At 44.4% G+C, this 15,021-nt stretch overlaps 1 protein-coding gene and 1 long non-coding RNA gene across 2 annotated transcripts in view; both read right to left on the reverse strand.

Moving 5' to 3' along the window:
- LOC309698359 (uncharacterized protein) overlaps positions 1-14,962 on the reverse strand; it is a 204,096-nt gene extending 189,134 nt beyond the window's left edge. Inside the window, exon 1 of the mRNA XM_082520738.1 lies at positions 13,064-14,962. Coding sequence (XP_082376864.1) covers positions 13,184-14,026 — 843 coding nt within the window. The 5' untranslated portion in view covers positions 14,027-14,962 and the 3' untranslated portion in view covers positions 13,064-13,183. The remainder of the gene's footprint in view (positions 1-13,063) is intronic.
- The window catches only part of LOC309698366, a 310,269-nt gene continuing 298,620 nt past the window's right edge, over positions 3,373-15,021 (reverse strand). The window contains exon 3 of the long non-coding RNA XR_014274076.1: positions 3,373-3,847. This is a non-coding gene — a long non-coding RNA (uncharacterized lncRNA). The remainder of the gene's footprint in view (positions 3,848-15,021) is intronic.

Below are 15,021 nucleotides of genomic sequence, written 5' to 3' on the forward strand. Positions count from 1 at the left end.
ACTGTTGCACACAATTTAAATGTTTTATGTAAACCCACAAAACATACACACACAAATATACATACATACGTATAAATATATAATCTATTAGCCTGTTACTCAGCAGTAATTAGCTGAAATTTGTGTCCATGCTTTGCACCATAACATTTTATGAATACTTCTTACTAGAGGATCTTTCTCATTAGCTGAAAATAATTCCACCCTCATATATGGTCATATCTCTAAAAAAAACTCTAACTAAAAAAAACCATATAGAACATTGTGGGTTAAAAATATGCAAAAAACACTGAAAATTCAATGAGGCTAAAAGAACGCATATGACCAAGTCAAAAAGTAAGAGAAGCTGTATAAATAAAGCTACCACTTTCTGCCAAAACAGCTAAAGGTAAGTAGAGAATGTTATAAACAAACCATAGTCTTTAATCTAGAGCATAACAGATAAATATTCAATTACACTACTCGTAAAAAAGAAAAGAAAGACAAAGTTAGTACAAAAATAGTGATCCTTTGTCGCACCTCAGCCGCTGTCTTAAGTTGAAGCTTTCGAGATGAAAATATTTGCATAAAGTACACATTATGATATTTGCTGTTGGCTGATGCTGATCACTAGTGTGATAACTGTGTGAGTTATCTCAGGCTTGCAGAACATACATGATATTTAATGTTAATTTTATAGATATCAGAGGAGCATTTTATTGATATTTGTATATATATTTGACCATTTCAGCCCTTTGGTACTCCTTCCATTATAACAGTTAGAGTAAATCATTTAAAGTGCCATTGAATTGGCCTTGGATGTGTACATTAATTCCCTCTAAAGAAATTTCAGATCTTTAATTTTAAACTTGAAAGAGTTTATACATTTTGCAATAGGGTATTATTTTTGTCAATTCTACTTTGTTTACTTGTTGAGTCACTGGATATAAGCTGCTTAGGTGAGGTCTTTATTTTTACAATCATCATCAATCTAATGGCAGCAGCTGTGCTTTGAGGAAAAGAATGTTGACAGAGAAGGTGTGGACGCAACATGTCAGCACATGAACTGTCAGTGGTACAGATAAAAGGTGTGGTATAGAATAGAATAGAATAGAATAGAATAGAATAGAATAGAATAGAATTCAACTTTATTGTCATTGCATCACAGGTACAGGGCAACGGAACGCAGTGTGCATCCATCCAGAAGTGCTTTAGCCATGATATAGATATATTACAATATATATTAGCAATAATATAGATATGTAAGTATATTACAGAAATGGGTCTATTACGGTATGTAATATGCACACAGTATGAAGTATGTTATGAATATGCTATAACTATAAGTATGTACAGGCTGTAGTGAGTACAAGCTATGTACAGGCAATGAACAGGATATAAATGTGAAAAAAACTATACAGAATATGAAGGAAATTCATATATGAGATATACAGCTATACAGAAATGGGAACTATGCAAGTTGTAAACAGTTATAGAATTAAAAATTATCGTATGATTATTTACACAGAACTATACAGTAGTGCAGTTAAGAGGCTATATAAAGTGCTAGTGGTTGTGAGTGGTGGTTCAGTCCATGTTATTATTGTGTGTTTGAGGGTACTGTTGTCCATTGTGTGTGTGTGTGTGTGTAGGTGGTTGTGGCTGTGTGTATGTCCAGTCAATGTGTTAACGTGGGTCAGATGTCAGGAGGCAGAGTTCAGGAGCCTGACAGCTGTGGGGAAGAAGCTGGCTGTATCCCAATTCAGGGTCTGCAGCCTTAAAGTACGCAGCCTCAACAGTCCTCAAGGGCAGCGTACTCAAAGACCGCTAAGGCCGGAAGTGTGAGGCTTGTGAAATGGGACGGTCTAGCCTCCGTCGCGCTGCCTAGGTTGCCTAGCAACCATGTGAATAGCTTCAGAAACGTGTGGTTGACAGAAATGAAGGAGAGCATATTTTGTTTGTTTATTTGTTTCTAAATGAGCTTTGTGTGATTTAATAAGTATCTGAGGCTGAGACCACAGGACTGTAAAACATGATTGTTGGGCTTCATATCTGTACTATCAGCATGTGCTGACGACTCAGTGCATTTTATCAACAACTTTAATATTTTTTGGGAATGCAGGCATCTGTTTAAAGCAAATGGATTTAATTTTAACAAGTCAGGGGTGAAACTGTTCACCTCCAACTTGTTTTATTCCATACGTCATCCATCTGTGCTTGGTGCCAAGGCTGAGATAAACGAGGAGTTATCTCATAAAGAGGAACAAACAGTACTCCAAGAACAGACAAAGCCCAGCAGAAACCTTGAGGAGGAGCTCCATCTGCCCCCACCCGGGAAGAGCCTCAGAAAGGAGAGGCATCTGAGGCAAGAAGAGGGGTCCCTATTTGCCTCCAACTCTTTCAACAACACGGACGACCAGGACCAGGACCAGGGACCACGATCTTCCCCAGTCCCCCAAACCCCTGACAGGCCATCACCCCCATCACCCTCCTCCTCCTCCCTTTCTCCCTCCTGCCCACACCTGAAATTCACTGAGGAATTGATGGAGCGGGTCAATGCTGGGCTCAGATCTACCCCCCGGCCCAATCCCTTTTTGTCCCCCATAAACCCCCCACCAGAGCAGCTAAAGGTTCGCCATCGAGCCCCACCCTCAACAGAGCAATCGAAGTCACATTGCCCAGCCTCGCCCCCCTTAGTTCCTCCTTACCACCTTCATGCTCTGTCTCCACAGTCTGATGTGTGATGTGTGGAGGGTCTGGGCTGCGAGGATTATGGCAGTGGAAGAAGCTGGGACCCTGTTTACTAGAAGGTTTTAAAATTTCTGTACTTTTAGGTGACAGGAGACATGTGGCCTGGTCAAAACACAGAGAGCTGCACTCTAAAAGATCTTTAAATATAGTAAACATACCTTGTGTGCCACAGACTGCTCCCAAACACGAGGGGACAAGTAATGCCTCTAAAACACTTAAGTTGGCTTTATTAAATGTTAGATCTTTAGCTGGGAAAACATTTTTAATCAAGTCCAATTCAAGTCCTAAGTCATTGGTGTAAAAGTCCAAGTCAAGTCACAAGTCTTAGAACATTTTTTCAAGTCAAGTCTAAAGTCATAAAATTAATGACTCGAGTCTGACTCGAGTCCAAGTCATGTGACTCGAGTCCACACCTCTGCAACGTAGTGCCGTACAACAGCAGAACAAACAAAACAAATTGTCTTATGATATGACAAAAATCATGGACAATCCATAGAAAAGCCGCACCTGACTAAAAGCCGCAGGGTTCAAAGCTTGTGCAAAAAGTAGCGGCTTATAGCCCGACAATTACGGTAATGATTTAATCACTGAGCACAGCCTTGATTTTATGTTTTTAACTGAAACTTGGTTGGACCGAAGTAACAGTGGAGCTGTTCTCATCGAGACGACCCCTCCTAACTACAGTTTTATCAGTGAGGCCAGGGTGAGCAGGAGAGGAGGAGGGGTTGCTGTCTTATTTAATGAATCATTTCAATGTAAGCAGCTATCTCCTGGAAGTTTTCAGTCTTTTGAATATGTGGCTTTACAGCTGAAGGCCCCATCCAAAGTTGTGTTTCTTAATGTTTACAGGCCTCCCAAATACTGCACAGACTTTTTTAATGACCTCAGTGAACTGCTGTCTGTGATCCGTGTTAATTTCAACTGTGTAATTATTGTTGGGGATTTTAACATCCATGTGGACAACCCTCAGGACAAAGGGACTAAAGACCTGAGTAACACTCTGGGCAACTTTGGGCTGACTCAGCATGTAACAGAGGCCACACATAATAGAGGACACACTCTTGACCTACTGATCTCCAAGGGCCTGAGCATTTCAAACATTACTGTGTCTGATGTGGGCCTGTCTGATCATCACTGTGTTTTCTTTGAAAGTAAAATTTCAGGCCACACAAATATATCAACAGCAGTGATCACAAAACGGTGTATAACTGAATACAGTAGTGTGATCTTTAACCAGGTCTTCCCATTAACACCTGACCTGTCCAGTGGTTCAGTCAATGAGCTCGTCAATAGCTTCAATGCAAAAATGTTAAATGTAATGGATACAATTGCTCCCATTAAGGTGAAGGTTATCTCTGGAAGGAAAAAGTCTCCATGGAGAAACTCCACACTAGTGAAAAATGAAAAAAGAGAGTGTAGGAAAGCTGAGCGCAGATGGAGAAAAAACCTCCAGGTTCACTATGACATCTATAAAGAAAAACTTTACAATTATAATTTACAACTGGGGAGTGCAAGAAGGTCCTACTTCTCTGACATCATCACCAAAAACAGCTATAATGCTCGGGACTTATTTTCTACAGTTGACAGGCTAACAAACCCTCCTGTGCCAGTGGCAGCTGAACTTCATTCAACCATGGCCTGCAATGACTTTGCCAAATTCTTCAAAGAAAAAATCCAAAAGATTAGACAATCAATTGGTACATCAACAGCAGATCCAGAATATGTACTGTGCCCACCGAAAAACTGTTTAAACACCATAAAACAGTTTCACCCTATTAACAGCAAAGACCTGGAGGACATCTTAGGTCAACTGAACTCCTCCTCTTGCTGTTTAGATGTCCTGCCAACAAGTTATTTCAAAAAGGTCTCAAAGACTTTAGAGTCAGACCTGTTACAGATTGTCAACTTTTCTTTAATGTCAGGTATGTTTCCGGAACCACTAAAAACTGCTGTAATAAAACCTATACTGAAAAAGGACAATCTTGACAAGACACAAATGAACAACTACAGGCCGATCTCAAATCTCCCATTTTTAAGTAAGATCATTGAAAAAGCAGTTTCTCAACAGCTCAATTACTTCTGAAAACAGAATAACTGCGATGATGCCTTCCAGTCAGGTTTTAGACAGAACCACAGCACTGAAACTGCTCTGACCAAAGTGTTCAATGACATATGTCTGAATCCGGTTGTTCAGTCTGACGTCACTAGCCGTGTCTGGACCTAAACTTCGCTGCAGGGCCATATATCAAACGATCACTATGGCATTACTGAGAGTTGAAAAACTGTCTAAAGTCTTTCATCTTTAATAAAATGATCAGCGTCCTGCTCTACCAGGTGTAACAATTGAGTTTAACATCCAGGCATCCATGAAAACGGAATTTATGACATTTAACGGAGTTAGAAGTTAGCAGGGAGTTACCTTGCTAGCTTCTATCTAAATACAATATAGCATCTCCTGACTGTGGGGTTTTGGAAACAAATTAAAACGTACAGCTCTGTTATCACTTCCAACATAAATGAAGACAGAAAATTAAACAGCAGTGACATTTGTAGGGTTACTGAAGTTGGGCTAGCTGGTATATAATGATGTGCTACGTGACCGCTAGCAACACAGCTATGTTAGCATAATATAAACAAGCTAACTTTTTTTCCACTCGATAAAAGTTAACGTGAGCGTTCTCAGTGGTCAGGAACAAATGTAATCGCATGGCAGGATGCTGTAAAAGGACCAAGCTTCAGCCAGGAGAACAACTGAGATAATCCATCCATAATATGAGGTTAGATCCCTATTGCCAGTCTTGGCAGCCGGGGGTCAGTCCGCCAGGACCTGTGCTCCTGGCCGCCACCCGGATACGGCCCTGATCTGAACCCGAGCAGTGCTTTGTTATTGGACTTCTGTGCTAATCACATTTTGGCCATAATGAACACCCTGTTCGAACATAAGAGTGTCCATAAGTGCACGTGGCACCAGGACGCTCTAGGCCGTAGGTCGATGATCGATTTTGTAATCGTATCACCAGACCTGCGACCATATGTTCTGGACACTCGGGTAAAGAGAGGGACTGAGCTGTCAACTGATCACCACCTGGTGGTGAGTTGGATCAGGTGGCGGGGGAGGACGCTGGACAGACCTGGTGCACCTAAACGCGTAGTGAGGGTGTGCTGGGAATGTCTAGCAAAGGCCCCAGTCCGCGAGATCTTCAACGCACACCTCCGGCAGAGCTTCAACAGCATTCCGAGGGAGACTGGGGACATTGAGTCCGAATGGACCATGTTCAGCGTTTCCATTGCCGAAGCTGCTGCATTGAGCTGCGGCCACAAGGTGGTTGGTGCCTGCCGTAGTGGTAATCCCCGAACCAAATGGTGGACACCAGAGGTGAAGGGAGCCACCAGGCTGAAGAAGGAGTCCTATCGGGCTTGGTTAGCCTGTGGGACTCCGGAGGCAGCCGACAGGTATCGACAGGCCAAGCGGAATGCGGCTCGGGCAGTGGCTGAAGCAAAAACTCGGGTGTGGGAGGAGTTCGGAGAGGCCATGGAAAAAGACTTTCGGACTGCCTCGCAGAGATTCTGGCAAACCGTCAGGCGTCTCAGGAGGGGAAAGCGGTGCTCTACCTGCACTGTGTATAGTGCTGGCGGAGCGCTGCTGACGTCGACTGAGAAAATTGTCAGGCGGTGGAAGGAATACTTCAAGGACCTCCTTAATCCCACTGACACGTCTTCCGAGGAGGAAGCAGAGTCTGGGGATGAGGGGAATGACCCGCCAATTTCCGGGGGCGAGGTCACTGAGGCAGTTAAACAACTCCTTGGTGGCAGAGCCCCTGGTGTTGATGAGGTCCGCCCCGAGTTCCTGAAGGCTCTGGACGTTGTAGGGCTGTCCTGGTTGACACGCCTCTGCAATGTTGCGTGGAGATCAGGGGCAGTACCTGTGGACTGGCAGACCGGGGTGGTGTTCCCCAACTTTAAGAAGGGGGACCGGAGGGTGTGTTCCAACTACAGGGGGATCACACTCCTCAGCCTCCCTGGGAAAGTCTATGCCAGGGTGCTGGAAAGGAGAGTTTGTCCGCTAGTCGAACCTCGGATACAAGAGGAACAATGCGGTTTTCGTCCTGGTCGCGGAACACTGGACCAGCTCTTTATCCTCTCGAGGATAATTGAGGGTGCATGGGAGTTTGCCCAACCAGGACTTGGAGAAGGCATTCGACCGTGTCCCTCGGGGTGTCCTGTGGGAGGTGTTGCGGGAGTATGGGGTGTCTGGCCCATTGCTACGGGCCATTCGATCCCTATACAACCGTTGTAAGAGCTTGGTTCGCATTGCCGGCAAAATGTCGGACTCGTTCCCGGTGGGTGATGGGCTCCGCCAGGGCTGCCCTTTGTCTCCGGTTCTGTTCATAATTTTTATGGACAGGATTTCTAGGCGCAGCCAAGTGGCGGAGGGCTTTCGCTTTGGTGGCCTCAGAATCTCATCTCTGATTTTTGCAGATGATGTGGTTCTGTTGGCTTCATCGGGTGAGGGCCTCCAGCTCGCACTGGAACGGTTCGCAGCCGAGTGTGAAGCAGCGGGAATGAGGATCAGCACCTCCAAATCTGAGGCCATGGTTCTCAGCCAGAAAAGGGTGGAGTGCCCACTCCGGGTCTGGGATGAGTTCCTGCCCCAAGTGGAGGAGTTCAAGTATCTCGGGGTCTTGTTCGCGAGTGATGGGAGAAGGGAGCCGGAGATCGACAGACGGATTGGGGCTGCAGCTGCAGTAATGCAGACGCTGCACCGGTCCATCGTGGTGAAGAGGGAGCTGAGTGTAAAAGCGAAGCTCTCAATTTACCGGTCGATCTACGTTCCTACCCTCACCTATGGCCACGAGCTGTGGGTAGTGACCGACAGAACGAGATCGCGGATACAAGCGGCAGAAATGAGCTTCCTCCGAAGGGTGGCTGGCCTCTCCCTTAGAGATAGGGTGAGAAGTTCGGCCATCCGGGAGGGGCTCAGAGTAGAGCAGCTGCTGCTCCACATCGAAAGGAGCCAGCTGAGGTGGTTCGGGCATCTGACAAGGATGCCCCCTGGGCGCCTCCTGGGTGAGGTGTTCCAGGCATATCCCACCGGGAGGAGGCCCCGGGGCAGACCCAGGACACGCTGGAGAGATTATATCTCTCGGCTGGCCTGGGAACGCCTTGGTGTTTCCCCGGATAAGCTGGAGGAGGTGGCTGGGGAGAGGGAGGTCTGGGCCTCCTTGCTTAGGCTGCTGCCCCCGCGACCCGGCCTCGGATAAAGCGGATAAAGATGGATGGATGGATGGAATATGAGGTTAGTCATTCATATACTGCTGCATGGGCTGGGCTGTAGTTACATCCTAAGGTTTTAAAAACTGAGCTTAAATAAATGATTAGCGGTAATAAAAGCCGAGGGAGGTCAACAGTGATCACTGACTGTTTTAGGAGCTTTTTGAGATCAAATAGAAGAAAATACTTAACATTAAACATGTTAACAACACAAAAGCCATATTAAACGCAGACTACTTTAGGCCCGGAAGTAGGATTCGTCGCGTCATCACTGAACAACCGGATACAGACAGTGGAAAAATGTCAGTCTTAGTTTTACTGGATCTCAGTGCAGCATTTGATACAGTTGACCACAACATATTACTCAAACGACTGGAGAACTGGGCAGGTCTTTCAGGAACTGTACTAAACTGGTTCAAAACATACTTAGAAAACAGGAAATACTTTGTATCAATAGGTAACTTCACATCTGAGCAGACAAGTATCACATGTGGAGTTCCCCAAGGTTCCATCTTGGGACCCCCTCTGTTTAACATTTACATGCTCCCACTGGCACAGATTATAAAGAACAACAAAATAAACTACCACAGCTATGCAGATGACACACAAGTATATATCACAATGTCACCAGGAGACCAAGGCCCTGTACAGGCTCTTGGTAAATGCATTGAGGAAATTAATGACTGGTTGTGCCACAATTTTCTCCAGCTAAACAAAAACAAAACTGAGGTAATAGTCTTTGGCGCCAAAGAAAAACGATTACAGGTCACCAGAGAACTTCAATCTATACACCTAAAAACCACAAACCAGGCGAGAAATTTGGGTGTAGTGATGGATGCAGACCTAAACTTAGAAAAACACATTAAGACAATAACAAAATCAGCTTACTATCACCTCAAGAATATATCAAGGATAAAAGATCTGATGTCTCAACAGGACCTGGAAAAACTAGTCCATGCATTCATCTTTAGTAGGCTTGATTGCTGTAACAGCATCTTTACAGGTCTACCTAAAAAATCAGTCAGACAACTACAGCTCATTCAGAACTCTGCTGCTCGAGTCCTCACTAAGACCAAAAAAGTGGACCACATCAGTCCAGCTCTGAGGTCTTTACACTGGCTGCCTGTCCGTCAAAGGATAGACTTTAAAGTTCTGATGCTGGTCTATAAAGCTCTGAATGGTTTAGGACCAAAATACATCAGTGACCTCCTGACCCAGTATGAACCCTCCAGATCCCTCAGGTCATCTGGATCCAGTCTTTTAACCCTTTAAGACCTACCATAGAACCAAGTCCGCCAGAGCTTATGTTGTAGTGCCATTTTTGGGAGCATTTCAAGTTGCTATACATCAATACAACCATTATAGCCCAGATGTTAATAATATGTCTGCATTAAGTGCATAGTAATTACATAAATTGCAAAAAAGTGCAATAAACTACCAAAAAATTGAAAATCGCTTTTGTTTTTTTAACATATATTTCTAGTTAGAGAAATTTAAGAGGCTTATCCCTCAAAACTGTAAATACAAAAAAGTTGCACAGAATAGTTTCCCACCACAGGAAATTTATTTTGAGTGTCTTCATAGTTTTATTTTTGAAATACACCAATTTTTATATACTGCAGGAAAAACGAAAATAAATATTATACTGCAAATTTGCAAAAAAGCAGCATATGCATCAAAATAAACTATTTCCAGCAGTGCAATATGAGTCCTAAGCATCCCAGAAACGACACAGAAAGGCATAAAGTCAAAGAAAACTTTTAAAAACACCAGAATAGGCTCATGAGGCCCTGATGGTAAAAAAAAACTACATTTCAAATTCAAATTCAAAATTCTAATTCAAATTTTATTTGTCACACACACACAACCATACACAGTATGACATGGGGGTGAAATGCTTGTAGCTGTACAATGCCCGACCATTAAATGACAGAAGAAAAGTTTTACAATATTTACAATTTACAGTTTACTACACAAAATTTACAAAATTTACAAATTTCCGCAAAATGACGTCACTTCCGGTTTCGGGCAGGTCATGGCGGACATGCAAAAGTTCGCGCTGACGTCTATTCCAACGTAGGAAGTGTTATGAACAGCTGATCGGATCGGCAAAGCGTGTTTCTGGAATATTGTGTTTTTGTTGCTGCAAGCGCTTTTTATGCAGTTTTTGCAAAGCTATATGTGGAAGGAAACTGTAACCTAGGACAAGCTGATGGCATAAGATGTAAGTACAACTCCTCCAGTTTCATATGCAAAAAAAATTATTGCGCTAGCTTACGTGGTTGCAGAGCTACCGGGATTTAAAAATAGTTACGCAAAACAGAGCGTGCCCGCTCTGACTGGCTTTAAAGGGTTAACAGTTCCCAGAGTCAGAACCAGACACGGAGAAGCTGCATTCAGCTTTTATGCTCCTTATATCTGGAACAAACTCCCAGAAAGCCTCAGATCAGCTGAAACACTCAGTTTGTTTAAATCCAGGTTGAAGACTCACCTGTTCTCAGCTGCATTTGAATAAAGCACCAAATCCACACTTTTAAGCATAAATTTCAAAACTAACATTTTAACTACTGATTTTATCTATTGTTCTGATTTTATCTGTTTTGATTTTATATACTGTTTTGTTTGTTTGTTTGTTTTTGTTTGCTTGTTTTAATCAATTTTAAATCATGCTTTTTATTTGTTTTTGTTTCTAATGTCTCTGTAAAGCACTTTGAATCACCTTGTTGTTGAATTGTGCTATACAAATAAACTTGCCTTGCCTTGCCTTGAACAGTCATATAAGATTAGCTAGTAAATAACAAATAGTTAATGTTGTTCATGAGACTAAAGTCAGTGTAAATATGATATGGCCAATATTATAGTTATTATATTAATCATTATTAGTTATTACAGCAGTGAGTTTGAACTCTCAAATCAAATCACTTCTATTGTCACATCACATGTGCTATGGTCAACACTGTTGTTTTAATATGTGCAATATAAATAAATTTTGATTTGATTTGATTTATTTTTAGCTCCATTCTGCTGCTGATACATACTTTAGGTTTCTGAACATTAAACTTGTTGCTAGGGATGGGTATCATTTAGGTTTTATCCGATACCGGTGCCAAATCGGTACTTTTGAAACGGTGCCGGTGCTTAAACGGTGCTTAAACCGGTGCTTAAAGAATGGAGAACACAAAATTTGTCGAAAAACCTCTCATGTTCAGCTGTTTTTTGTAAAAAGATAACAATGTTAGCCTTTTCTGCAGCTATGGGGCATATATGGTATCACTCTTGGCTGGAAGCAGTGCTTAAACAATGGAAAAAACACAAACTTTGTCCTAAACCTCTCATGTTTAACTGTTTTCCACTTTTTCTTTGGTCTTTTTAGCCTTTTTGGCCAGGGTGAAGGGAGTATCTGCCATCAAACAAGAGGACAGCCGCATGTAGCTATGATGATGTTTGCTAGTTCAGCCTACATGCATTAATGTAATAACGTGGTTAGCCTACTCAACGTAAATTACACACGAACAACATTAAGCTGCTCACGCAGAGACGAACGGCTGCTGCCATCATCATCTGTCATCATTTCTGCTACACTGGCAGGGCTAGGGGCCAGGACTCTCCTCTTCGTGTTTTTGGGGGATGTTGCATAACAGGCAACCCACCCGCAGTATATGTGCTCGGTGTGAGGTCTCGCAGCAAGCTATCAAATACGGCGCATTTTTCGGCTTTAAAAAAAAAACGCTATGCGTCGCCAGGTGTTTCATCGGATTTGAGGTGTTACCTCCTTTGACAGTATCACAGTATCAGCTTAAAGCACTTGTTGCAGGCTGCTGAGTTTGCATATTTTGCTGTGAAGTAAAGCCAGACTTTTGACCGCTTCGCCTTGGACATTTTTAATCTGTAGCTCTGCTCTAAAAGAACGTACGTACCTGGGCCCCGCCTACTATCTTCGGAAATGTAAAATGATTGGCTAGAAGTGTATCACAGCTCAGGAAAAAAAAGCACCGAAATGTGCGCTGCTTTTCGGTCTGGTTACTACCGTTTATGTCAGAACCAGTGCCATGATGGCACCAGACACCGGTACCCATCCCTACTTGTTGCTGCCTTTCATAGTGTGTAACTTGAAGGCCCTGAGTACTTTCTCCCACACTGAAAACACTGGGATGATAAAATTATTTGAACATTACCTAATAAGACTGATTCAGGACAGACAATTAGTTATGTTAAACTTTTCTAGCAGTCCTTCACAAACAGGGAACAGTCTGTCTATTCTCTCCATCTGTCAGCTGCTGCTGGCTCTTCCTCCTCCTCTTCCTCACACACTGCTGAGTTTGTCCTGGTGGATCATCAGGGGTGCAAAGCCTCACAGATGATGTGCAGCAGTGGGTCCCTCAGTCTGTCCTCACTCTGGACACTTGCAGTTGTCACACATGGAAATCAAATGTGTGATAAGCTGCAGGATTCAAACACAAGTGTAACTTATAAATACATGTTCATACTTTTATTACACAATCACAGACAAAGAAACAGAGAGAGAGAGTGCAGGACAGACAGACAGGTGACAGTCTCAGGTGTATACATTGCTACAAGACAGCACAAGAGAAGGAGGATTTAGTGTTTGTGTTATTACGAGTGCTCAACAAGAAGAGTTCCCAGCTGGTACAGTGGACACATGTGTGACTCCTGTGATTGTCAGCTCGTTCAAACACATGTTGAAGTCCGTTTGGCTCGACACCACCGAACAGAGGCAGCAATATAACATTAACAGTGCAGTGACTCCTGCTTGTGCCGTGATATTCAGGACTGCAAACCGAGCAGCATCACTGACTTTCAGCTTGTTGTGTTTGTGGATATATGCCTGACTTTAATTATCCACAAAATCATCTCATTCTCTGTAAGATTAAAGTCAACTATTGTATTATTATATTTTAAAGGCTTTAAAAGTAAGTAAAACCTGAACGTACAAACATCGCTAATGGCAAATAAGTTTGTCGACATGTGGCCAACAGCAATGTTTTAATGCTCCTCATTATTAAACATTTGCACAGAAATAAGTGACATAATATTCAGTACTTACTTTTAACAGTTTACTCTTCGGCCGCTCCGCTTCTGCCGTCTGCGGCAAAATTATCCACACCGACTGCCGCGCTATGAATTGTGGGATATGTTGGGCCACGAAGTCTACACTGCCACAGCCTTAAAATTCAGGGAAATGAAGGACGCATTTGAGGGCCGCATTTCGAGCACCCTTTGAATTGGGACAGCCTACGGCGCGCCACTGTGACGTAATCGGCCTTAAAATGCAGCCTTTAAGGCTGCAGACCCTGAATTGGGATACAGCCGCTGTTTCGGTACCTGGTGGTCTTAGTCCGGAGGCTCCTGTAGCGCCTCCCAGAGGGCAGGAGGGTGACGAGTCCATGTGATGGGTGATTTTCCCAGCCCTTTTCAGACACCGCTTCCTGTTGATGTCCTTTATGGCAGGAAGTGGTGCTCCGGCGATGCGCTGGGAAGTTTTCACGACCCTCTGCAACGCCTTCCGGTCCGAGGCAGAGCAGTTCCCGTACCAGACTGTTATGCAGTTGGTCAGGATGCTCTCGATGGTGCAGCGATAGAAGTTCACCAGAATGTCTGAGGACAGGTGGTTCTTCCTCAGAGTCCTCAAGAAGAAGAGGCGCTGGTGAGCCTTCTTGACCAGCTTGGAGAAGTTGGTCGTCCAGATGAGATCCTCGGAGATGTGGACACCCAGGAACTTGAAGCTGCTCACATGCTCCACAGCCGTCCCCTTAATGTGGATGGGTGGATGTGGGTCAGCATTCCTCCTGTAGTCCACGATGAGCTCCTTGGTCTTCTCGGTGTTAAGCAGCAGGTTGTTTGTGTTGCACCACTCAGCCAGACGATCCACCTCCTCCCCGTAGGCGGCCTCATCGTTGTCACTGATGAGGCCAATCACTGCGGTGTCGTCTGCAAACTTAATGATGGTGTTAGAACCATCGGCAGGTCTGCAGTCGTGGGTGAAGAGGGAGTAGAGGAAAGGGCTCATCACACAGCCTTGTTCATCGTGATTGTAGATGAGCAGTGGTTATCCAGCCGGACATGTTGGGGGCGGTTGGTCAGGAAGTCCAGTAACCATTTGCACATGAGGGAACTGATGCCCAGGTCTGTCAGTTTCCTGATGAGTTGTGAGGGGAGGATTGGATTGAATGCTGAACTGAAGTCTATAAACAGCATTCTGGCGTAGGTGTTGTTGTTGTCCAGGTGTGAGAGGACAGAGTGCAGTGCGATGGAGTCTGCATCCTCTGTGCTCCTGTTCTGGCGGTATGCAAATTGGTGGGGGTCCAGGGTGGGGGGGGAGACAGGATTTGTGTGCTAGGACCAGCTGCTCTAAGCACTTAGTGATGATGGGGGTGAGTGCTACTGGGCGGTAGTCATTGAGGCTAGATGGGTTGGAGTTTTTGGGTATCGGGACCATTGGGCCGGAACCACAGCAGGCCGGTACCACAGCATGGGCCAAAGACAGATTGAATATGTCTGTGAGCACTCCTGCAAGCTCCCCAGACCACGCTCTGAGAACACGCCCAGGGATGCCATCAGGGCCTGCAGCCTTGTGGACATTGATCCTGCTCAGCACCGCTCCTACATCGGTGGGGAAGAGAGTCAGAGGTTGGTGGTCTGGCATCACGTCTGCTTTGGTTGTGGTTGTGGGGTTCCCTCGCTCAAAACGAGCATAAAAGTTGTTGAGCTCGTTGAGGAAGGAGACATCAGAGGATGCGGAGGAGGGTTTGGTGGTCCTGTAGTCTGTAATGGTCTGGAGTCCTTGCCACATGCGTCGGGGGTTGGAGTTGGAGAAGTGTTCTTCTACCTTCTTTTTGTAGTGGTGTTTGGCTTTTTTGATACCCTTCTTTAGATTAGCCCTGGCTGTACTGTAGGCGTGTGCATCTCCTGACCTAAAGGCGGTGTTGCGGGCCTTCAGGAGGAGACGAACATCCCGGTTCATCCAAGGCTTCTGGTTGGGGTACATAGTGATCCGTTTCTGGG

This window comes from Aulonocara stuartgranti (assembly GCF_965226115.1).
Source record: "Aulonocara stuartgranti genome assembly, chromosome: 22".
Taxonomy (NCBI): domain Eukaryota; kingdom Metazoa; phylum Chordata; class Actinopteri; order Cichliformes; family Cichlidae; genus Aulonocara; species Aulonocara stuartgranti.